At 37.0% G+C, this 26,959-nt stretch overlaps 1 protein-coding gene across 1 annotated transcript in view; it reads right to left on the bottom strand.

Annotated features, from left to right (window-relative positions):
- qser1 (glutamine and serine rich 1) overlaps nucleotides 1-26,959 on the bottom strand; it is a 134,324-nt gene that overhangs the window by 67,554 nt on the left and 39,811 nt on the right. The window contains exon 2 of the mRNA XM_039749680.1: nucleotides 9,032-9,144. Coding sequence (XP_039605614.1) covers nucleotides 9,032-9,144 — 113 coding nt within the window. The remainder of the gene's footprint in view (nucleotides 1-9,031; nucleotides 9,145-26,959) is intronic.

Genomic DNA, 26,959 nt, shown 5'->3' with positions numbered 1-26,959 from the left:
AGTGGTAAATACTTTCAGCCTCTGATCCTAATGTACAAAGCATTGATACTTAGCCTTTGTCCAGTTCCCATCATCTCAGGGATTATTGGTGATCGTTTGCCTGAAAGCTTTTAGAATGCACCGAGATATATGTACTGCACATATGGTAGAAGAGCATACTTTTATTTTTTGTCCAAATGATTCTCTCTCAGTTTAGTTGCAGCTCACAGTGGTGGTACTGCTCTTGTAGTCTATGAGGTTTTAAGGGTGATCCTTTCTTGCTATTTTAAAATATGTTTGCTTGGAGTCTGTTAACTTTTTTTTTTTTTTCTTCAGTAAGGCAAACACATTACCTTTATGATCGGTGTCTCTTGCATGTGCTCTTGCACTGTCATTAAGCAAGACCAGAATCATATAACGCCCATCTTTGTTGCAGACTGTATTCCATTGTTAAGTTCTATCACTAGGATTTCCCCTTGGAGTAGAGGGCAATCTTGACTTTGTTTTAAGCCACACAAAAAGCAGCAAGGAGTGTACTACAGATAACAGAAGCTGGACCTAAGCTTAGCTGATGTAGAGTGGGAGCAGGGATCTGTTGCTTACACTGGATTAAAAAGCTGTAGGAATTTTGCCACTGGCATCTTAGGTGTGCATAAATCAGATCTTTATATCGTTAACTATTGAACAAAGATTGGAGTTGAAGATGCAATTATCTATCTGCTCCAAAAGGCTTATTCTCCCCTTGACGAAGCTGGCAGCATTGTGATGTATATATTTTGTAATTACTTCAGTGCCTTCAATACTATCCAGCCATCTCTGTAATGGGGTAAACTCAGACACATGCTGGTGGACGTGTCTATGGTATCCTGAATAATGGACAATCTGTCCAACAGACTACAGTTTGTGAGACTCAAGGACTGTGTTTCTGATACAGATGTGAGCAACACTGGAGCACCACAAGGAACAGTCCTGTCTCCTTTTCTTTTTACTCTGTACACCCCCAGACTATACATGTAACACCAGGTCATGTGATTTGCAGAAATTCTCAGATGATTCTGCAAGTATGTAGTGTATTAATGATAAAGGGGATCAGTCATCGTGTAGAAGTCAGGTGGAGAACTTTGTTTATTGGTGCAAAGAGAATTGTCTGCATCTTAATATCAGCAAAACCAAGAAACTGATTTTTTGACTTTCAACACACCAAAGCACCTCTGTCTGGTCACTATTCAAGGAGTGTATGTAGAGGTGGTCCATTCTTACAGGTACTTGGTGGTCCACATTAATGACAGGTTGGACTGGTCTCAGAACACAGACGATCTATGTAAGAAAAGGCTGAGCAGGCGCTTTTTCCATAGGAGACTGGACTCCTTTAATGTGGGAAGTGACATCGTTCACATCTTCTATAACTCTGAGATGACCAGTGCAATTTCCTACACTGTGGTTTGCTGGGCCGGTAACACTCACTGTAACTGTGACAGCCAATGTTTTTTTTTCTTCTTCTTTTTTTTTAATCTTGTTTTTTATTCAGACCATAGTGTTTGTATATATGTATTTACTTACAGTACTTACTTATCAACCTATTTAGGTATATATTTAAAGGGCATCTGTAAAAATCCAAATTTCCACCTGGGGACAAGTAAAGATCAATCTGTGTTACTTCTCAATAAATGGGCTTCCTATAACTGGGTTCAGAACAGTAGTCTCTATTTTGCATAGGGCACATGTTCTCTGAAAAAACAGGTTCTTTTATGTCAATGTTTTTGCTAATTGCTTATTCCTTCCTTATACACTTGCCAAACAATTCAGTAACAGCAAAAGACACTCTAATGAGAAAAACGGCACTTAGCTTCAAGTTTTAAATGCATATTGTGCAACAGGACAAACATTTGTAAACCATATCCAGAGAGCAAAAAAAAGTGTCATCTGTTCTTTTTATCATCTTTTCAGATATTGCTTAAGATAATTAGCCTATTAATACAGATGCCAAAAATGTCTGTCTGCTTCCTCTGTAACTCAGAAAATTCTAGCAAGTTCATGGTTATATGAAACCTCTTGTGCTTGACTTACACCTTTGTCTTATTTTGAACTTTTTCCTTGGATGTTTAAAAAAGGTCTTGTCTTACAACTGAAAATAATTCTTACAGTAAATAGTGTACAGGATTATGGCATCTGCCTGCTTTTCCTTGTATAAACATAACATTTTTACTTTCAACCACAAATTGAATGCAGCCTAAATCAATATGTAAATATAACGCAAAAAAAAAAACCACATCAAAGTCTACAAAGTTAATTAAAGCACAAATCAAATAATATTTGAATATTATTAAATACATAGTGTACTTGTGTCTATAGGTGACAATACTGAAATTTTGTGCTGGATAGGGATACAGTAATCATCAAGTTGTTATATAAAGTTTACTGATGTGCTGAATATGGACTGAGTTGCACACTCAATGGTGGTAGCAGATGTAAAGAATGTGTCCCACAATCTGATTTTTAATGGCAAATCTGTTTCATTAAACGGATGACCTAATGCAGGCTGTGGGAGCATATATGTACAGTACAATGTACTGGAAATGTGTGGTCATTGCAGGGCACATCGCTCTCAGATGCAAACATACAAGTACCATGAAAATGAGTAAAGAATTAAAAGAAAGAGCTAATAAAGGAGGTGAAATAGGCTGAGGTTTGGGCATGAGGAAAGAAAAAAGTCGACAGTGAGATGCACTGTGAATGGTGATTGAGAAAATTGAGGCTTTAGCCTTTCCAAATTGGAAGCCTAAACACTTAATTTAAGGATGCCCTGCAAGACAGAACAGGGAAGAAGATAAATTGTAGTTAACTAGTCAATTTTAGTAAGCAAAAGTAATGGCTCTTAAACTTAACATTAATACAATGGGTTTGAATTAATAGGGGGCAAAGGGCAAAAATGACCCCAAGTTAAAAAGAACTGTGTTCCTTAAAACATAACAGCATGGGCAAAAATATGTGGCTTTCTGACCCCAGTCAACCAGGAATCACTTGTCTACAGTGAGTAATGGTTAATTTCTTTGATGATGGTTTATAAATGGGTTAGTAAACCAGGTTGGAAACTTGTTTCAGTGATTCTAAAAGTCTGGTCAACTGAACATGTGATAAAGCTTGACTCATGTGGTCAGAAAGGTGACAATTTTTGTATGAGAAGAAAGTGAATTTTAAATTGCTCAGCTGTGTCAGACTGTTCTTTAGGCATTTAACAGTGCATTTTTCTTTGATTTAACTCTCTGTTCCACAGTTTAAAATGACAAATCAAACAATGCCGATGCAGATTAAAGTGCATGATGCAAACTTTAATTCAAGGATATCTGCATACATATTGGTCACACCATGTAGAAACGACATCATTTTTTATAATTTTTTTTTTTTTTTTTAATACAAAATGTCTTCATCCCAAATGTCATGGAAGGCACTGTACAGTAGACCCCCGTGAAGTCGCGGTTCAGGGTTCTCGGACTCCGTCATTCGTGGATTTTTCCTTAGAACCTAACTATTAACTGTTAGCGGAAAGCGCAAATATCCTCCGCAAATTTTTATGGCTTTTTTCGAGGCAATACGGTGCTGTAGAGAGAACAGGAAGCAACCGCTGAGGGAAACACGGTTTGGGGTGGTGAAAGTAGCCAATCCGAGAGCGTTATTCATTTCTCCTTGCTGCTGATTGACTGCTGCCCTGTGACGCTTCCCCAGGTGAGTGGGCTTACCACCGCTGAGGGAAACACGGTTTGGGATGGTGAAAGTAGCCAATCCGTGACCGTTACTCATTTCTCCTTGCTGCTGATTGAGTGTTGCCCTGTGACGCGTCTCCAGCTGAGTGTCCTCATGTTTTCCATTTTGTTATTGTTTTCATTTTGTTATTCTTACAACGCATAAGATGTCGCTGAAATACCCTGCGCCTTCTAAGGTTTCTGGATCTGAGCCCAAGCGCCAGAAGCAGTTTAAAACACTCCAGGAGAAGGTTGAACTACTGGATTTGCTCCAGGAATTAAAAAGTTATGCTGCAGTAGTGCGCCGCTATGGCATTAATGAAATCACTGTACGCTACATAAAGAACAACAAGGCAGCGATCCGGAGTACTGTTATCTGTAAGTTTCTGTAATAGTGCCAAAAAGGTTATGACTGTAAGGAATAAAAATAGCGTCAGGATGGAATCTGCCTTTTCATTGTGGATCACCGACTGCAGGAAGAAAAACATCCTCTTGGACGCTAACATTATCCATGAGAAAGCACGGAAATTGTACCAGCAGTTCGGTACAGGAGATAATATAGAAGGTACCGAAGAACCAAAACCAGGCCTATCAACAGCACCGGAGCCTGAAGATTTTCAAGCCAGTAAGGGATGATTTGAACGTTTTCAGAAGCGATTTACAAGGGATGATTGACGCATGGGATCCCTATATGGTTCGGGCACTCACAGTTAATAATGGCATCGATGCTGCCATTCAGACATATAAAACGCTCCTCGCCACCATGAAGAAACAACGACAGCATCTTCCCATCACAATGTTCCTGAAACCTATAAAGAAAAGCCAGCATGAAACCCCGCCTGAAACCCCGCCTGAAGAAGAGGCGCCACCCGAGCGGTTTTAAATCCTCTGCATCGTACTGCACAGCTGCTTCATCATCTGTCATTCATCATTGGCGAGTACCCGTACATTTTACTGTATTTTAATTAAATGAAATGCTGTATTTACTCACTTATAACAAAGAAAACGATAGCGCATACCAAAGAAAACGAGCTTGCATGAATTACAGTACGTATAGCCGTAACATCGGTATTTTACGTTCTAGCACCGCGGGAGACATAGCAGTACAGTACTGTACAGTATATGGGTTTACCTTTACATTCTGTTTTTAGGTAACATGTTAAGGTAATTTTTTTAGGTAATGTTTTATGTATTAAGCTGAGTTTGCAACGAAATTAAAATGCTTTGAGGGCATACTGTATTTAGGGTTTAAACTATAAAAATAGGCATTTAAAATCCATCCAAAAGTCGCGTTTTTTGACAAGTCGCAGGTGCTCTAGGAACATAACCCTGATGAATTTTGGGGGTGTATTGTATATATAACAACCAGGTTGCTGACTGACATTTACACTGCACAGTGTACATAGGTGCCAGAGGAACAGATCAAAAGCTTCCACCAAGACACCATTTGACATTCTTGCCAATTAATAATGTGCTGTAAACGACCAAGGAAGTTGGAGGTGACCATCTCAGTACAAGTGGATCTTAAGTTCAGTCTAGGAACGACCTCTGTGACTGAAGCTTTTTGGCCCAACCAACTTCTGGTTTTAATTGCACTCCTCTCTTAATTACACAATTTAGTATTTCCCAGTTTGTATACAGGGTGGTCCAGATCTAATTATGCAGATCCAGATCGGCTGGATGACTTTGATTTATGCGGGGACGATTCCAGTTCGGCGCGAAGATGATTCTTCATGTCGTCAGTTCGTACACTTCTCGATGGTCCGGGATTTTTCGGGTGATTTTCTATGTAATAAACTTAAGTTATAGCGTAAAGAAAATTGCATAATGAGATCTGGACCACCCTTTATTTTGGTGTCAATTCATACATTTAAAAAGCTGCTTTATTGAAATGTACCAAGCATTTCTATATGTTACTTGGAAGTAATTTAGTATTTTTTTTTTTTAAATCATTTTTTTTAAATAAATTTTATGATCAACATAATAATTTTCATTCCACCTTTTCTGGTGTTTTGGTTATTACTAATGTGGACACTGGCTAAAGTCATTGCAGCATTTCAATGTCATTTGCCCTAGTAGCTCCACTACTGTTCATTAATTGTCATTGTTAAATTAAAATTGAGGGAGCAAAATCCACAGAAAAAAGGTGAATTAGTAGGAAAATGATTCACACAAAAAAACAACAGTTAAGCACTTAAAACTCTGGCAGAAAACATTCTTTCTAAATTTCCTATTTTCAAACTTCTCTACCTTTCTGAATTCAGAATAAGAAAGCAACAATAAGATTAGAGGAAAAATGACTTGTTGATTGTGAAACTGTTTAGAACAAAAATGTACAGCTACAGTGAGCCCCAGGATTAAACTAGAGAAAAGCTTATCTAACTTCGTATAAGTTCTTGGTCCCATTTGTGATCTTAGTGAAATAACTGATTAAAAAAAAAAAAAAATTGGAAACTTAAGAAAAAGGTGGTAGGACTGTCCCTTCAAGTAGTCTCAGTTATACCTTTGCCTGTCTGCTGACCTTCCCTCCTCTTTTTAGACATGCAAAGACTGAACAAAGCTTCTCCATTCTTACTCCAAAGTTGTGATTTTTCCCTTAATTCCTTAAATCCTTAACTCCGTGTAGCTGGTGACATGCACCACTTCTGTTGCATCACTGCCATTATGCTATCTTTATGGACAAGGCTGTATTAAGTATCACTAATTTACATGAAATCATTCAATCCAACCCATAATTAAATGACTAATTACCCAGGTGCACCCACTCTGACATTTCTAGGGGGTCTGCCATATAAATCATTGATTGATATTAGGACTGCACAATATATCGCTTCAGCATCGTCATTGCTATGTGTGCCTGCACAATAGTCGCATCCCAGGACATGCAATGTTATTTATTTTTTTCAAAGTCACTTACAAGAATAACTTGTAAAACAAGTGACACATAAATACAGAACGCTTAGTGGATTACATACATGAACAGAATTGAAAGAATAGTATAATTCCATAATATATAATGCTGACAAACTTTAATATACTATAGCACAAAGTACACATTTAAAGACAATGGCATGCTCAGTAAGAGACAAATACACAAAATATTCTTAAAAATCTAAATACCTAACAAAATCAGTAGAGTTAATCTTTTCAATTTCTGAACCCAGTTTTCTCATTGTGAAGAGTAAGAAATTAGATTGTCAGCCCTGAACACACAGCAAGAAACCACCATTCTGGGTACTATTCCATTGCAGGATATAGTAATGAACACAATAAATGCAACCATGCCATTTACCCTATTAAGAATATCTTTGGGATGTGACTGTAGATCGGAGTACCCAGAAATATCTCGGACATACTCAACACAACACTAATGGTGACCTGGGGCCTCATGTATAAAATCTGTGCGTAGAATTCACACTAAAACATGGTACAGGGTGAGGCAGAAAGAACAGACTTTTTTACAAAAATGACAAAATTGTTAGTTTTTTTCTTACAAAGAAATTTATTGAAAGATTTGAGTTCATATCGAAATAGCATTTGACAATTTGTAGGGATGGAAATGCAGGTCTAAATGCAAAATACGCCTTACCGAACGATTACTGAGGCCAAGTTCAGAAGAATCATTCCAAACAGATCGACTTGGACTGCGCAGCAGGGCTAGTCGTACGCTTTGTGTAGCCCCCGGCGGTCTTTTGTTCATTAGTGTACCTCGTGTACGAAGTGCTTTAAGCCAATGTAGGATAGTGTTACGAGCGGGAACAGCTTTATTTCTGTGGATATTGAAATGGCAACGAAATTCAGGCTGAACTGCGGTAATAGATTGGTTGTTCTTGACAAAACAGACGTACGCAAAAACGCTGTGTTTTATCGTCCACGGCTCCATGGCTTCAACTAAAAAGAAAATAAAAAAATGCTAAGACTTTGCAAACCTAACGCCACCTACCGCACATCTGTCACTCCACCTAGTGGTGAGTTCTAGCCATTTCAAAGACGTCCATCCTTTCTGCCTCACCCTGTATATGGACAAAAGTGGAAATGTGTACGCACAAAAAATTTCAGAAGCACAAACTGTGTTTAAGTCAACTTCTACGCACTTCCACTTCATAAATCCTGGTCAGTGTGAAATGGAATGCACTTGCAAATGCCTGCCGTCCCACCGCGACTCCTCCCATAATTACACCCCTTTTAAATATGCAAATCAATATAAATAGCACCTTATAGTCAGCTTTTTTTTTTTTTACAAAAAGACAATGGCAAAAGCACAGGGGGGAGAAAAACTTCAGCAAATGCGAAGTGGTGATCCTACTCAGTGAAGTGGAGGCAAGGAAAAACATACCTGCCTTACCTGCATGTACCTTCCATAGAGCTTCCTGCTCAGCTGCTGTGCATCTATGATACCACGAATACACACAATGGGATAAAATACTCTTGAGTGGTGCACTGATTAGAACAACGTTAAAGCAGCTATGGTATTTGGAATAGTCTGTTCATTCCGTGCCAGTTTATGTTATAGAATGATTAGAGTCAAGTGAATTAAATTTGTAAACAATATGCACTTAATTTTGGTGTATTTGATAAATCCCGAGTCACTGATGAAAATCTGAAAAGAAAAAAAAAAAAAAGAAGAAAAGGGAGACCACACAAACAGTAGCACTGCTTTGACGCTGGGTGCTGCCAGCAGCTGTGACAATGTGCGTGGCTTACGCCATGTTTAGTTTTTATACATCGCAATGTGAGTGAGGCCTCTGGTCCTGGAATTGAACCAAGGTCTTTAAGGCTACAGCAACTGTGGGCTACCCTAGAAAAGCCCACAGCAAATAAAATATGCAGTGGAACATGACATGTAATCAAATACTTTTTCATAAATATTTTTGTAATATTCAGAAAACCAAAGAAATACTATTAATCTAATACAACTGTAATAAATACATTTTTCAGCAGTCAATGTGACCATTCTATTAAACAAATTCTAATTTGATCACATTCAGGCAAGATGAAAAATATGCCCATCACTTAATTCAAAATAGACGGAGAAGAAATGGCTTAAACATTTTACTACAAGATTACACATTTTTTCCTAACTGCATATAGAAATCACTGTATTAGTATTCAAAGAAAGCAAGCAGTAAAGTCATCTACCTATTACTACAACTGGGTGAACAGGATATCTCTGTCTCTGTAACATTTTGCATTATACAGGTACAATACTTTAGAAAATACAGTCAACATTCTGATCAATAAAAAGTAAACACAATTTTTGATACAATTTAAATGTAAAAAAAGACTTTGAATAAAGGAAAAATAAGTGTAACCTGTGGGATGGTGTGCAGTGGCATAGCCAGGCAACTGATGAGAGGCTGTGTAGGTCTGCCTGTGGAGCAGTTCACTGTCTGGATGTGATGGATGAGACGTTCCATAGCTCAAACTGGAGGAAACAATAATGTGAGATAGCAATTAGCATATTAAAATACATCAGCACTGTTGACCAAAACCAATAACTTACTTCACACCAACACTTCAAATTTAAAAAGGAGTAAAAATGTCAAATGTGTAGTACAAGACCTTTCACTGTCCTAAAAGCATAGATATAGTATCTGTAGTTTTTCTGTAAAGTGTGCAATCTGAAAACCACAGTTTGGAGCATCACTGAAAGCTTCCTACTTTGTGCATTAAAATATTACAATCTAACAGCATTAGGAATACATTTTATTGACTGGTAAAATCAGTATTGCCTTTAGTTTTATTCCTACAAATTAACAGTGTGTTGTAGTGTTTAAGGGTTTAGACTTCAAGTTCTAAGGTTGAGAGTTCAGATGCTGCCTGTGCTAAAATATTTGGGGGAGGGGGGGTAGATGCACAAAATAAAAACGAACCAAACAAAACGTAACCAACTGTATCACACGTTTTAAGAATTATTCTGATTTAAGGATGCTCCGATGTTTCACTAAAAAAGACACTACTGGTCACTGGTAAATTGGCCAATCACAAAAGCCAATTGTTTCAGCCCCTGCTTTTCTAAGCTTTATGGTAATTTAGTTGCAGTGCTCCTTTATGCAAGGTATTACAGTAGTTGGTTTTTTTTTTTTTTTTGCAGCAAACTTCCTGCAGCAATTCAAGGCTTGTTTTAGCAGAGTGAGAGGCAATTGGAGTATTAGCCTTTTAAAGAAAGTGGAGTAATAAACAGAGAAAATGGAATCTGAGGAGTTGTCCTTTACAGTTAGACAAATGGCAAGAAAAGCTTCTTTAATGAATGCAGACCTTAATTAACCTGTCCTTTTAAATTAAAATTGATACCATTTGAGTTTGGACAGCAAGCTTGTTTTAAATGCAGCAGTTTAGAAAAAGACCAAAGACAAATTTGAAATTGCTGCTTAGTAAACCATAGGCTTGTTAACTTAACAGATAAATGTGTCTTTTAGTTATAATCCCATTAAGCATGTTAGTCTTGTGTCTTCTTGATGGACATTTGATACATTTGCAGCTTTTTCTTTTAAGATTTGTACTGGTATTTATTATTTGTTGCTGTGTGTCTTACAGCATATGTTTTGGTAAGAAACAAGAACTACATATCTTAATCCATATTTATAATAACACCTAAAGAATTATGAATGTCTAGCTGATACACTGAAGAAAAAAAGCACACCGCTGTAAATTTAGTAAATGTATATTTAAAAAAAAAAAAAATTAAAAATTATATATATATATATTTTACAGAAATAATGAGAACTTTAAGTATTTTTTATTAAGTCTTGTTTCAGATTACAGGTACATTACAGAAAAAAAATTAAGCAATACGACAGCTTGTAATTGAGAAGCATTTTATTTTCTTTTATGCCATATGAATTATGGACACATTCTTTTGTACCTATTAGTTAAAGTACTGTATATATTTTAAAGTACTTTTTAGTATTTTTATAGTCACTGAAAATTAAGCCTACTGAATTTAATTTTGTTATTAAAGAATGAACAGTTAACACCCGTGATCGATAATTTAATTATAAAAATACTTTTTAATATAGGATATATGGCTTCTATGCATCCAGTTCTACAGGAGCTTAGTGTAAAAAGCTTTTTAAAGGGATAAAGGAAAAAACAGAATTGGCATCAGAATTGGCCAATCAAGTAACATAAAAGCTGTGATCGGTACTGCCCTTAAAAAACCTGGTCAGAGCATCCCTATTGTAAGTGCTATCAAAAACCACAATAGGGATCGCATTAGATTTATGGTATCATGGACACTCGATGCTAGGCAACCACAAAAAACTCACCAAAGCTTGTCACAGTAGCACTCCAACAGGTGCTAACCACTAACATGAAGTTAGATTAACCATTAACACAATTGCTATTGCCACAAGATGCATCAACATCTTCCTCGTCAATATATGCTAGGGCAGGAGACAAACATCAAAAGGCCACACATAAAATTGAACCATGGGTTACTAGAACATTTTAAAATTCTGATTTAGATACAAAACCACATATTTAAAATATGTAAAGTAAAAAGATCTATGAAGTGTAATGCACACTATACCTATAGTAGATATATTTAAGTAACCCTTAATCCTGAAAATGAAGCTGAACCAATAGAAAAAGCCTATCCAGAATGGTTGCTACTTAACTATGAAGTATCTATCTATCTACCTCTCTTTTAATTGGCACTACACAACAGACCCATAGTTCTTGCATAAATGCATTCTTAATTTAAATATACAATTAAAAGTATAAAAGCATAAGTTCACAGTTTGTAGAAGATTTGTTCATTAGGAAAAATTAACCAGTGACTGACACATAAAATGAAAAAAAAGCTAAAAAATTTTGCACCTAACTAATTTTAACAGATGCGTACTGAACTACTGTATACAGGCTGGTGGAAGTAGGCATTTTTTTCTCCTGTTTTGGTTATCCCTACTGCACACTTATATATGACAATTCATTTATTTACACTAGCCATGGCCTAAGTACTGTAAGACATTGATATCCAAATGCCAGTTATCCAAACTGTCAATTATTCAATCTAGAGAATGAACAACCTGAAATGTGTACAGGTGTGTGCTCAATATCTGCCCCCAATACACTGCACCATAAATTTCCCTATATTTTTGCACATGGGGAAAAGGGTTTACAGATCATATAAACATATATGCTTCAATGTGTTACAGTCAAAATGCAGCTCTATGGATACTGAGGATAAACAGAATGAGAACCCTCACTTGTAAAGAAAACAAAAAACAACCTTGCATGGTTCAAAAGAAAAATTCAAGATAATATATGCTATTTAAAAAAATAAACTTTTGCAAGATTCATTATACTCTTGTTCATGTGCAGTTGCTTGCACTTGTGTATTTTTGTTTATGTATTAAAAGAATTTGATTTAAAACCATGTAAAACAATTATGCAAGTTCAAAATATATATAATACTGTAGGCATTCCTTCTTCAAAACATTTTGGTTACTATTTACTGACCTCTTCCTAAATCAATCACTCTTTATAATACTTAATGTTTTAAAATAAGTTCTAATGACCTTGTGTACAAGAATTTAACCATAAGACCTCATGTATCTCTGATTATCCAAATCACGTCATTAAGTGAACCTATCTTGGTCCCAACTGGTTCAGATAATCACCATTCTACCATAGAGCTGGCAATTTCAAAGGCATGTTCTACTGCTGGAAGTGATATGTTGGTGATTCAGAACAAGATTTATGCCATGATTGCACAATTATTTAAAACACCAAAAACCATGTGCAGTTCTAAAGTAGCAAACTTCAAATGGCAGTTTTTTCATTAACCCATTTTCTTGCCTGCTTTGTCCACATTACAGTCTTGGTAACATTGCGCACATGGCCCTTGCAAATCACCAACATCAAGCTGATACTGGAAGCACTGTTCATTTGATTTAATTTTACTGAACAAATGCTATCACACATTATCTAAATCCACTTTTTTATAACATAAGACATAATTGGTAGCTAACTTTTATTTTAAAAGATATAAGAACTAGTATATTTGGCATGGTGTAAATGATTGATAAATTTGAGTAAAACTTGCAATGCCACAACTCTATAATTTGCTTTATTTTTCCTTCCTATTCTGCAGTACGATTAAAGGACAACTAAAAACAAATTGCCAGCATGTTTTAAACCGTTTCAAAGCATCTATGCTGCTCATACCAAAGGATCAAACAATTGCTTTATTGCTATTTGTTCAAGTGACATCATCCACCAATCTAGTTCAGCCGATTTTCACTATGAAAGACTCAATCTGTGATCTGTAGATTGGCCCATCACAAAAAACAACTTTTTCAATATCTGCTTTTTAAGCTTTATTGTAATTTAGTTGTAGTGCTCCTTTATGTGAGGTATTATGGTAGTTCAGTGAGCGCACATCTTTTACTTCCTGTAAACAGACAGCAGCAGAACAAGCCTTCAAATTAAAGAGTGGAGTAATAAGCTTAGAAAACAGAATCATAGGTGTCATCTTGTGCAATTAGACAAATTACAAAAAAACTACTTTAATGGATTCAGACCTTTTTATTTTGTCCTTTAATTAAAACTAACACTGTTTGTCAGAGTTTGGATGATTAGTGAGATTGTGTTTAGTACAGCAGATCTCATTTTCATTAGAAAATGAACAGAAATTACTGTTTAGTAAATAATAGGCTTGTTAGTTTAACAGCAAAATGTGTATTACTTGTAAAAATTTTAAGCATGTTAGCCTTACATCTTCTCACTACAAACCAAGAGTGAGGGAGCTACCTACAACAACACGCTCATTCAGGAAGTGGTCCCCTAAGAGACTGCTTTGGAACTACGGGCTAGGATATCCTGCAGGGATCATATAGTGAGATATATATATATAGGAGAGTATAGGAGAGAGTTTCCCCCCACCCACAATTACAGCAGCCCAAGTAAGCAGAGAGCTGAGGAGACTTTGTGCCAGTAAAACAGTGGGTCCAGATGGTGTATCGCCACGACTGCTGAAGGCCTGTGCACTGGAGCTGGGGAGTCCTTTACAGCGAATCTTCAAACTGAGGCTTTGGAAAACATCTTGCATCACCCCAGTCCCAAAGGTATCACGTCCTAGTGAGCTGAATGACTTCCGGCCTGTCACTCTGACGTCACATGTGAAGAAGACGATGGAGCAGCTGCTGCTTCACCACCTGAGGCCACAGGTCCGCCACGCCCTCGACCCTCTACAGTTCACATACCAGGAGAAGGTGGGAGCGGAGGATGCCATCATCTATATGTTACACCGATCCCTCTCCCACTTGGACAGAGGCAGTGGTGCTGTAAGAATTAGGTTTCTGGACTTCTCTAGCACCTTCAACACCATCCAACCTCTGCTCCTTAGGGACAAGCTGACAGAGATGGGAGTAGATTCATACCTGGTGGCATGGATCGTGGACTATCTTACAGACAGACATCGGTATGTGCGTCTCTGGAACTGCAGATCTGACATTGTGGTCAGCAACACAGGAGCACCACAGGGGACTGTACTTTCTCCAGTACTGTTCAACCTATATACATCGGACTTCCAATACAATTGGAGTCCTGCCATGTGCAAAAGTTCACTGATGACACTGCTGTCGTGGGCTGCATCATAAGTGGGCAGGAGGTGGAGTATAGGAACCTAATCAAGGACTTTGTTGAATGGTGCGACTCACACCACTTACACCTGAATACCAGCAAAACCAAGGAGCTGGTGGTGGATTTTAGGAGACCTAGGCCCCTCCTGGACCCCGTGATTATCAGAGGTGACTGTGTGCAGAGGGTGCAGACCTATAAATACCTGGGAGTGCAGCTGGATGATAAATTGGACTGGACTGTCAATACTAATGCTCTGTGCAAGAGAGGACAGAGCTGACTATACTTCCTTAGAAGGCTGACGTCCTTCAACATCTGCAATAAGATGCTGCAGATGTTCTATCAAGCGGTTGTGGCGACTGCCCTCTTCTACGCAGTGGTGTGCTGGGGAGGAAGCATAAAGAAGGACACCTCACGCCTGGACAAATTGGTGAGGAAGGCAGGCTCTATTGTAGGCATGGAGCTGAACAGTTTGACTTCCGTGGCGGGCGCTGAGCAGGCTCCTGTCAATCATGAAGAATCCACTGCATCCACTAAACAGTGTCCCTTCCAGACAGAGGAGCAGCTTCAGCGACAGACTGCTGTCACTGTCCTGCTCCACTGACAGACTGAGGAGGTCGTTCCTCCCCCACACTATGCGACTCTTCAATTCCACCACGTTAACATTATACAAAGTTATTGTCTGTTTTACCTGCATTTTTATCACTCTTTAATTTAATATTGTTTTTTATCAGTATGCTGCTGCTGGAGTATGTGAATTTCTCCTTGGGATTAATAAAGTATCTATCTATCTATCTATCTTCTTGATAAACATCTTTAAAAGAATCTCCAAATCTATGAAATGTTTTCAAGGTTTGTACACAGTGTAAGTTTTGGTAAGAAACAAGTATTGAATAATTAAAATAGTAATCCATATTAATAATTACACAGGAATTTACAATTACTCAAGAATTAAAAATGTCTAGCTGGTACACTGGGGGGAAAAACAAACAAACAGACAAAAAACCTGCATAAATATAGTAAATGTGTATTTTAACAGCAAAAAAAGGTGCAGTGCAATTAACAACTAAAAAAATGATTAAAAACTTTAAGTGTATGTATATACATTTAAGCAGGGCTTAGATGCAAATATCAATTTATTGAATTGATCGATTTATCAAAATGTGAAAATATATATATTTGACAGACAAATGGTGAAAACTACTTTTTAAAATTAAGCCTTGTTTTCAGATAAGTAAATTAGTCTTTTATTTTCTTTAATGTCATAGTAGGGGGCTCCACCTCCTGCTCGCTTCGCTTGCCCACCCCAGGGTTTTGTTTACCGGATATACAATTAAAAAAGATTGTTAGTTTCATGGGAATTGTTACATATGCATTATTGTCACTTTTATTTTAAAACGTTTGTAAAAACAATACTTTATTTCCGGCCCTGGGCGTGGTTACATCTTTTTCTTGAAGGACGTAGAACGCAGCTCGCGTTGTGAAGAGGGTGTGGCTGAACGCATGCTAAGGAGATGCCGTCGGATCATCTGCTGTCTTTCTGCTGCTGGCAAGCTGCCTGTTCTGCTTGTCTCGCTGCTGAATCATTTCCAAGCCTGTATAGCAGCTGTCCTTTTGCCACTTCGCATCTCTGTCGCTGGCGTTGTGAAAGGGGGGGTTGGACGGCTGGTGAGGGTTAGTTTGGCTGAGTGCACGCTAAGGAGAAGCATTCTGATCATGAGCAGGCTTTTTGCTGCTGGCGAACTGCGCATTTTGCTTGTCTCTTGTCGTTGTTTTAAAAGCTGGAAGCACGTGAAGCATGTCCGCCAACAGCAATCCAACAACTGCTAGGTTAGATGTCCGTGGGCTTGTTTTAAATGATGTCTTACTGCCTTGTCTCGCATGACGTTGTAAACACAATACTTGTCCTTTATTTCCGGCCCCAGGCATGGTTAAATCTCTTTCTCAGTACGTATAATGCTATTCTCGTTGTCAAGGGGGCAGGGTGGCTGAACACATGCTAAGGAGGTGCCGTAGCGCTGCTATCAGTCTTCCGTGCTGCACTCTGCCCTCCCTCAATCTGACCGAACAGTCACTTAAACAAAAAGAAGGCTTCAACCTGGCTGGGACACTACAATACTTTCGAATTTTACTGCTTGCATATTCTTTACCTTTCTCTGCATGTGCATCGCACCATTGTTTGTTTGAGCCTTTCAAATTCCACTGCTTTCATAATCTCTTATATGCCTTTTTTTTTCTCCCCAACACTTTTGGGTCTCTTTTCTCCGCGCTGCTTTCTTCTTCTTTCGTTGATGTTTCATCTAGAATGCATTGTCCTTATATGCTTTATATGTGCTGAGAACACAGGATCTGTGTGTGCTACGTGCCTTTACACGAATGTGTCTCGTGAGTCTTTAAAGTGTCTTCTGATAACTTCTGAGAAGATCACGCATCGTCGCCCTGCTTTTCCTTTCCAGGATTTTTTTTTTATAATAGCTATATTATGGATTAACATTTTTTTCTATTTTTATTAGTTTAAAAAGTATGTATTTTATGGGAATTTTATTTATTTCAGTATTTTATGGTCACTGAAAAATAATCCTATAAAATTCCAATTTGTTAACAAAAAATGAACAGGTAATAGCTGCGGTCTATTGTTTAATTGTAAAAATACCAAAGTTAATACTTTTAAAATAGAAGTTTAGGCTGTTCTCAGCCTGGTTATGCAGGAGCTTAATATATTAAAAAAAAAAAAAAAAAAAAAATTTGAAATTATATCGAAATCAGTCGATCCATTAACATGATATTGTTGATCAGTATCAAGTCTAGAAAAAACCTGATCAGAGCATACCTAGAGTGTATGCATACAAAGTAATAGAAAACACCTTACTAAAACTGGGGGAGATGAATAGAGTTGTAGCGGAGTATATCTCTCATGAAAACAAACTGAAACAAAAAAAATAAAAAATCAGCTCACCACTTGGTGTGGGGCAAAGCAACAGAGATGGAGAGTGTTCCATCATAGATGCACCTGTAATGCACTTACTTTCCAAAAGCCAGAGCCAATCCATTACAGAGCAACACAAAAATTAAACCTCCCCCAAGCTTTGTGCTTAATTAAGAAAGCTTGACAGGTGAGGTTTTCCCATTATTACAATATGAGATTACAATGTGTAATATTCCATGCAGATGCCCCATAAACATTAAAAAATGATGTTTCAATAAATATGAATATTTCCTGTTACATAATGTAGATACATGTCCACATGTATGTGAAAGTGTGAATCTCTTTGCCACTCATTAATTGTTTATTTAATACCTCAGTTTAGGCTCCTTGAGTTCATCTAAACAGATTAATTTCTCCCACAATAAAAAAAGACACAGCCTCAGATTAACTACATCCTTGCTCTAATGTTGAAATGTTGAAATACTTTATCCAATAATATTACAAAATGAACAGCTAAATATAAGGTTGTTGGATCACTGAACATTTTAATGAATACACTTTTTATACCTTCTAAAACAAGAACAGTCACTTATTATTAGGAAGATCTAAAATGTTTTACAGATGCTTAAATTGTCAATTTCAGTATTCATAGAACACTGCAAAAATGCCCTATTGCAAGATACTTCACTATATACATTAGTAGAAGAAACGGTAGTGTTGTCAAACGTACAGGGTACAGTGAAAATCTTACTTATCCTAACAAAACAAAAAAAAAAAAAACTGAAAAATCCTAGGAAAAACACCAAGCAAAACAAGCTAAAAAGAAAATCCTGTAGACCCCTACTGTATATACTGTAAGTAAGTGGACGCTTGAGGGCACTGCCCAACGGACAGATGCAGACACAGGTTTAGAAGCACCAAGAAGTACATTAATTTTCTAATTTGAATAGTGCCTCCCAAGCACCACAGCCACAATAAATACACAATGAATAAACACACAATAAATTTCCTCCTCTCCTCCCAGCAGCCCTGTCACACTCCCTCCCGACTCCCACTCGCTTGCTGGGTTTCCACTAGTCCTTTATATAGTCCTTGACCCAGAAGTGCGTCTCCTCTTCTGTTCACGTGACTTGTCAGGACTTCCAGGTGAGATGGAGAATTAAATTTTTCTTCAGCCTGGGAGTACTTCCGGGCTATATGGTAAAAACAAAAATCCCCGCGTCTCCCTGCAGCGTCACACGGAGGCACCCATAGTGTTGATTATTTTTCCTTTAGCAAAACAAACTTGGCCTTGCTATGCCAGCTGATGTGCTTAGTACGAACAACAAAAATAATCAAGATTTTAGTTACAATTCAGTGATTAGACATGATTTTAATGAGACTGCTTTTAATGTGAATGGTTTATATTGGCAGGAAAGAAATATGTTAAAGATTTCTTCAGTGTATAAGTGAACATTAAATGAGTTGGAAGAAAAAGGCATTATGCACAGCATAAATAGATCAAGAATAAAATGTAAAACAAAAGCAAACAGAACAATTAGGGCTACAATGTTTTATTTCATACCTGTATTGTGGGTAAATATACAAAAGCAATGTTATTTTTGATATAAGCAATATACAAACTACAAGAGGTTGTTGCTTGTACTTGTGCCTGTGGAAAAGTTCCTTAACACAACTGCCCTGTGAAATAATGTCATTACATTGCAAATTATTTTTTAGGATCCAGGAATTAGACTTCTGACCATGTTTTCTGATTAAATTACCATGTAATGTTTGTCTTCTACTCAGACTCTATAGCAGTTTAGTCAATATTAGACATTTGTTTTTATCTTTGTGAAACAATACAAAACACTTTATGGCAAACATCAAAAAAGCTTGAAGGCAATACATTCTGTAGCTATAACTTGTTTATAATAACAACATGATGTGAAGAAGTGTCAGGTTTAAATGTCTAGCTAGCTACAAACTATATTAACTATAACAAGCATGTTCATTTTAACAGTTTACATTTAATTTGAAAAGAAAATCACTAAGTTTAAGGCATTTTCTCCTACAATTAAAATGAGACACTTGATTAATTTCTAAATGGTTGAATATTTATTTGCCCAATCTATGCACGAAAAACAACATTTTAGCTTTACCCACACAACATGCACATCTGTAAAAATGACTTAGAAAGCTTGTTCTTAATTTGGCACACAAACAGCTAATGGCACAGCAAAAAAATTAATACAGCAATATTCGATGTACAATATGCCATATAAACCTGTTGGTCAATTTATGTACATTTTCAGTTTTACATAACATTTCCTTTAAAATAAAAATGGCGAATCATTAAACGTTATAGCATTAAAATCATTTTGATGGATTCATTTGAATGTTATCAGCATGGAGCTTAAACCCATTAGTCAGCAGCAAGGTGGTGCTGCAATTAGTTACTTAGCACTGCTGCCAGATCCAGACCAGTCACCGGAGCCAACACATTCTGTATATTTGTGCCAGGGTTTTTCCCAGGTACTTTTCTCAGATTTCCCCTATTATCACTTTTTCACCTCAATGTAATAAGTTTGAATAAATGGTAATAATGCATTAAAAATTTACATTTAATACTTTCTTTTGTGACTTGCACATGTTGGTTTAACAGTCTATCAGCAACTGACTCAAGTGGAACATTCAAATTTACCAGGAGTGTCCAAACTTTTCCATATAAACCGTACATGAAGTCCGTCAGGAGCATTGAAATAGAACATGAGAGGTGCCAATGGCCACTTCAAAAAAACCTAAACAAAAGTAGTCAACTACCTAACATCACAGTCCTGAATGAATTTGAAAGCCCATGGGCCTCCATTTACACTATTAAGTAAAAATGTTTAAGCTTTTTAAGCTATGTCTCTTGAATGCCACTGTCTACAGCATCCACATTTCACAAGAAACAGAAACAGAATTAAACATAAATTTGCAGTGAGGTGATAAGCCTTTTACACCAGTTGTGGAAAAAAACATATGTGCAATCCAAAAAATTGTCTCTAACACTTGTCTCTATCACAGTGATAACTATCCTATGGAATAGAGTACCATAAGATATAGTGCTTTGTGAAAGGTTCTACATAAAATAAAGTTTGAATGACTGAGGACGGAGGTGGTGTGTTTGTGCACGTAGCCTAACACCACCAGTACGCTGGCATACAATCTTAATGGGCTTTTCTATGTTTTCCCCATATCGGTATGGGTTCCTCTGTGGGTACTCCAGCTTTTCTCCATTTCTAATACATGTATGTTAGTTAACTGGAGACTGTTAATGCACAAAATTCAGTCTGTATGAGAGTATTGTTGATATATGGGTGTCTGGTACAGGTTTGGTTCCTGCCTTGCACGGAGTACACACAGGATTTGCTTTGGCTCCCCAAAGCTCCGATTTGACTTAAATTGACACAGAAAATGGATTTATGATTGCTAACAGGCACAGGAACAAAGTTACAATTTTTCTACCAAATGTAGTGTTGGAAACAAAACGGGAATCACTTTTATTTTTCTTTAAATATTCCTTCAAATAAAACATGTGACTTCCTATTACAAAAGTCGAAAATGCAGCTCCTTGTATGAAGCACAGTAAAAATAGAAACCTTTGACATTACATACCTATTGCATGAATCTACACTGTATTCATTTTCCCCCCAAGAATATTTTATTGTTTGACATGGCTTGAGAATGCCAAGATTTAATGTAAATCATAATCATCTGTTGTTAAGGAAACACAATTTGAGCATGCAACTGACCTTTTTAAAATAGAGTAAATGAAATGCCAAGCAAATTGGCAGCTTTTCTTTTAGGATAAGCTGAACAATATCTAAATAGTCACTTATAAGGCTACTACTGGGAGTAGTTAATGAAAAATAAACATCCTTGGAAGAATAAACATAACCATTCACAAGAGGTCACAGTTTACTACATACTGATTTTCCTGTTTAGAAGAGACTAAAATATGGATGACAATAATTATGGCAAGTGCTTTGGAGAGCTACTGAGTGGCCATTTTATATTAGGTGTAGATGTGCCAAGTTACAGATAGCAAATTAATCATTTGTCCTCAGTATAGTGAAAATTTGTCAGCACATGGGAATGTGCAATTTGCAGAATTGGGATCCTCCTGCAGGTTCAGGAGAAGCGCATCAAAACATTAACTGAATTTGAAATCCATCCCATATATCACAACAGACATATGAAACCGTTACAAACTCAAGTCTTCAAGACTTTGTAACAGGGCTACTACTGAAGAACAGTATTTTCTCTGGAAGCTCTTGTGTCAAACTAAGATATTGTAAACAGATGTAACAGAAACTGAGGCAGTAAGCTTGGTACTACAAACCACAACAACAGGATCAAATACTGACTATACACAATGTCCAAAATGTACCATATTTCTTGTCAGAAATGCCACAAACCAAACATTAATGGATGCAAACTAAAAACACTACAGCATGACAAGTCTGTTTACCTTTATCTGAAACATTACATATTAGTCACAATAATAAATGAGACTTGGTTTTTGACAAATTATATAAAAACCTATTTTACATTTTTTGTAAAATGTTTCGAGTCTTGGTCAAAAATAAAAATGTGACCTCATTCTAAGTTACAGCTTGCTGTTGAAACAGGCTTTAGATACAGCTTCTCTTCTCAAAACAAAGAAGAAGACATTACATTTATATAGCGCTTTTTAAGACGCTCAAAGTGCTTTTATATGGAGAGACGGGAGCCACTTCAGCCATCACCAATGTGCAGCATCTGCCTGGATGATATGATTTCAGGCACCTTGTGCCACTACGCTCAACACATTAGTTTTCAATTGGTGACGGGATGAGAGACATAATTAGCCAATTTGACACGGGGGTGATTAGGAGGCCAAAATGGCCAGGCCGTGATGGACAATTTATCTAGGACAGCAGAAAGCATCCTACTCTTTACAAAAGATGCCCATGGATCTTTTAGGACCACAGAATTTTTACAAAGGTTTTCATAACACCTAAAATCTTAAATTCAGAGAAAAAATCTGAAAAAAAAAAAAAAAATTCAGAGCAAACTCGGAGATTAACATTTCAAGTTTACCATTCTGCAAACTGAAAGTTGTAAGCAGTATAATAAAACTCCTAAAAACTCACTTTTACTAATATGCCAGATGAAAATGTTTACAACTCAAAACAATTCTTTACAATTCTAAAATGGTTAATCAAAACCTGAACCAATTAATAGCTCTATGAATGAAATTACGAGTTTCCTTAACAACAAACTAAGTAACACAAAAATTTTAGACAAAGCATCTAAATAATGTAAAGAAGCAACACGTTATATCATGCTATCTTTTAACTTTACCTCCTCAGTAAATTTAAACTGTAGGGACTTGTGTTAATTTCTTCATTGAAAGCTACTACATGTTTATCTATTAGTTGCAAATTTTCTTTAGAATTACAGGTCAATTTTAAATAGACCTTTTCAACAACTTGAACATTATTTTAAAAAGCAATCTTCATGAGAAACATTTAACTTTAGTAGTAGTGAAGAATAAGCCCAAACATGGGTTTAATTAATATTCCAATTCCCTTGAATGCATTGAATACCACAATCATTATACTTTTAGATTTAAGTGTAGCATTTAATGCCACTGGCCACAGCATTCTGCTATAAAGATTTGACAGTTTACCTGGACTGGCAGGCGCTGTTCTTTGTTAGGTACTTCCTGCTTTTTAAGTCATGTTCAATGCATAAAGAAGTATAAACATTCATGTTCCTCAATCTTGTCTGTGGTCAGATGTTGCCCCTTTAGGGTTTCGGGCTGGAGCCAATTTTTTCTACTCTTTACGTGCTGTGATTGGGAGGCGTACTACAATTCAGAAACATTACCTTTCATTTGTACACTAATGACACTTGGTTGAATTTACAAATTAAACAGAATGATGCTTCTTCAGCTAATATGCATCAATGATCTACTTTTAGTGACACAAAAGAAAAGATGTGTGAAAATTGCCTTTACGTTAAGGAAAATACATTTGTAGTGTGTGGTAAATACTGTAACCCTAACTCAAAACCCCCATTGTTCAGTTTGGCCAAGTTCAGCAGCTAAGTATTACCTTTGACACATACTTAACCTTTCAGGTATCATTTCCATGCTTTCAAAATCTTGAGTGCTACAGCTTTGAAATATGATGAAAATTGTTTTATTTATTTATTTTAATTTCGTGGCACCTATCAAACCTAATTTATTATTTTCTTTCAAGCAAAACGGTTTCATCTGAGATGTAAGTTTTTGTGTTTATGATGAGTTTCATTTACTACCCTTGTATATATGTATGTTACAGTTACAGGAATTAATGTGGCATTTTCAATTTGTTGCCACAGACAGACATACAAAAGAAGAATTATGAGAAGCTAAATAGACCAGCATCATATAATTCTTTCAGGCAGCTAATCCACCTGCTGCTGACACATTCAGGCCCTCGTATTTAACTTCTGGTCTCTCTTCTCCTCCAATCACAATGGAAGAAAATCAGGCAGAAGATATAGACAATACAGGAGAATGTGGTGTTTTTTGTCTTTTCCAAGTCCATCACATTCTCACTCACCACTGCAATCCAAACCAACCCAGAGCAGTGATTCTCCCACTATCCCTGTGACTTCTCTTTCTTTTCAGTTTCTTTGGTGGGTGCAATATGTGCTCATAAGCATTAAGTACCGTATACAATAAAGCCAACTTGTCATAAACATGGGGGAGGGGCAGAAAAACCATATGCTACAACATAAATAAGAATTTAGATAATAAAGGACAGAGATTCATCATTGTTACTGGCAGATTTAGCAGCAAAGGAGACCACATTAATACTTTTATTCAAACAAAATTATTAAAAACTCAACAGTATTTCACAAGCTTAAACAGATTGGAGGTTTTGTATACTTGTTGAAAGGTAGTGCTAGGCGGTATGACCAAAAGGTATTCAACGGTATTTTTTTTTTCCATGCATGAGTTAACCACATTTTCCACTGCAGTTACTGCAGTAGACTGGCTAAGAATAACCTATTCCACTGTCATGAGAATTGTACGTTGTACAAAAAAAATTTTAATGTGCACACAAGTATTAATACAGGTTTGTGTGGCCCCATAAACTGATAGTTTTCAAGGAGGGGGGCACTAATGAGGGACTAATGAACAGAAGGAATCACATTGCATGACAGTTGCAGTCAAAATACAGAACTTTTTTATTGAACAAATGTTGCAAAGAACTTAAACTAAAATTTTGACAACATATTGTCAACCATCCAAAGAGGCATTAAGACTTACTAAAATATCCAGAGGTGCTTGTCAAAAGTTGTATTGCACTGAATGTGTCTTAGAAAAGGAATAAATAGTACATATTTTTTGTAAACCAACTACTCTTTCTGTTAATGTTAACAATCTCTGTCCACTGACACGTTAAAGTGACTTTTTAAACAACTCTACCATCATTAAACAGCATAATATTTAAACTAATAAATAATAACAATAAAATAAAAAATAATGCAACTTCCAGTAATAATACTATTACTTCAAAACGTGATTGCACGACCGCGGGAAGTTGATGAGGTGATTAGGGTGAGTTGCAACCGGTCGTTCTCTATTGCTTCATTGGCTTATTGTGGCATGTGTATAAGGCGCTGCGCCCACGGAGATGTATTTTTATGGGCTGTCAGGATAGGGGGAAGCAAAAAATAAAAGATAGAACACAAGGAGGTTAAAGAAGGGAAAAGGCAGTCATTGTAGACGATACAGACACCAGGAAGGTGAAGGCAGCACAAGCTGGGGCTCCGTTAAGGAGCGCAGGCTGAGGCGATCTAGGGCCTGGTTCATCCCACTGACTAAGTGTGTAAAAAGTGGGGCGAGCGAAATGTAAGACCTCCCAACGGATCTGAGGAGCAACTGAGTGAGCGCCAAGGAAGACGGGGGAGGTGTGCTGACCTTGGACGCTCTGGCTGCGCAGTGTGGCGGCAGCCAAGACAGGAGTTAGCAGAAAGCAGTTCGTGCTGCAAAGACTCCGCCAGCAATGCCCGTAAAGGGTGAGCTGTGGAAACAGAAGGTGCTCTGCTACGATAGGGCGATTTGACGTTCTCAGAGAGAACACTTTCACGTTCCACGAGACTTTCTGCCAAGATATTTAACCACGTCCAAGGCCAGAAATAAAAGACAAAGAGCAGATGACAAAATAGAACATCGTAAAGAATTCAGAAACGTTGGCGCGATACACATGCAGAGCAAGTTGGTGATAATGGAAGTACGAAAATTTCAAAGTCTCAAAAATGATAGTAAAGTTCGCATTAGCGCAAACAAAATACACACTGCTGACATCGTGACTGATAATGCCACTATTATGGACCTACTTCAAGTCAGCTGCTTTGAGCAAATGCTCACTTTGGTATCACAGGCTGCTCTAAAAATTAGAGCAATTTCCCACCTGTGTTGCCAGGTGAGGCATGTTGCAAACTTTCCACAGTAGCAGTACAGCTAGCCACAAGGTTAAAGAGAAGCAATGTTTATTGGACTTGGCAAAACACAAACTTGAAATTGATGCAGTCATGCAATGGAACAGAGCATTGGAAATGCTAGAAAGGTTTTTGAAAGAACAGCGAGTCATCTCAGCAGCTCTGTATATATAGGCAGCAAGGTTGTTCCATGTGTGATTGGCATGCAGCATACGTATTTGCTACACATCCACCACAGGAGCCATGTCATTTTTAATGTACAATTGTAACGTAGGAATCTGCTGCACTGGATGTTCAGCAAATTTAGGGCTACTCTCTCTACTGACCTGAGAGACGTGGCAATGTTTTGCTTAAGATTTTCATAAAACCTAGTTACAATCACTTCTCTCAATTGCTTTCTGGTTGGTATAGCATACTGCAGTTCAAAAGCCTGCATCATTTGTTGAAAGCCCTCATTTTGAACATTGATGCAGAGTCTCTTATCGTCATGGATTAAAACTGTTATAGATTCTGTTATTTTTTTGGACACGAGCCAAATTAAATGGAAGCTTGGAGCTACTTGCCATCTCCAGTGTAGATTGTTTAGGCTCTACTCGTTTTGATATTGACTGAGATTATGTTTATGGGTGACATAAGGATAAATGATTTCTCAAATTTGTTGTGTTACAACACTAATTTGGCTTTGCTTTTATCATGTTGTTCTTTACTGATGCACTGTTTGAATCTCTAGTGAGTCTACACATCTGATTTAAGTGTCTAAGACACTGATTTCAGTTAAAAAAGACAAACCATTTTATGCAGGGTAGTAAAGTGCTTTTTCCATAGAATGCCTTAGCAGGCGTATTATCAACATCTACTGAATTGAATGCCAAAAACGAATATAAGCAAAAATATACATCTTTTTTCTTCACTTATTTCTAGATACAAACAATACAATAGACAAGTTCTAATTAAACAAACACACATTAGTATAAAAATATTAAAAATAAGTCCAGTCACAACTACAATCAATCCAGTAAATCACAGAAAGAATATATTCATTAATCTTAAACAATACTTAAAACCCTACCCTTACTCAATGCAGTGAGCTAATTAATGAAGAAAACCCATAATATACTTTCTCAAACTAGTTAGCAGGAACCCAGTAGAATTATTATAGAACAAATTTAACGCACTGCATTCTTGCCAGATTCTACAAAGCTCTGCACCGTTCGACTCAAAGATG

The sequence above is a fragment of the Polypterus senegalus genome, chromosome 1 (genome assembly GCF_016835505.1).
Source record: "Polypterus senegalus isolate Bchr_013 chromosome 1, ASM1683550v1, whole genome shotgun sequence".
NCBI classification, from domain to species: domain Eukaryota; kingdom Metazoa; phylum Chordata; class Cladistia; order Polypteriformes; family Polypteridae; genus Polypterus; species Polypterus senegalus.
Note: the sequence above shows the minus strand (reverse complement) of the source record. Positions and strands in the feature narration are given on the sequence as shown.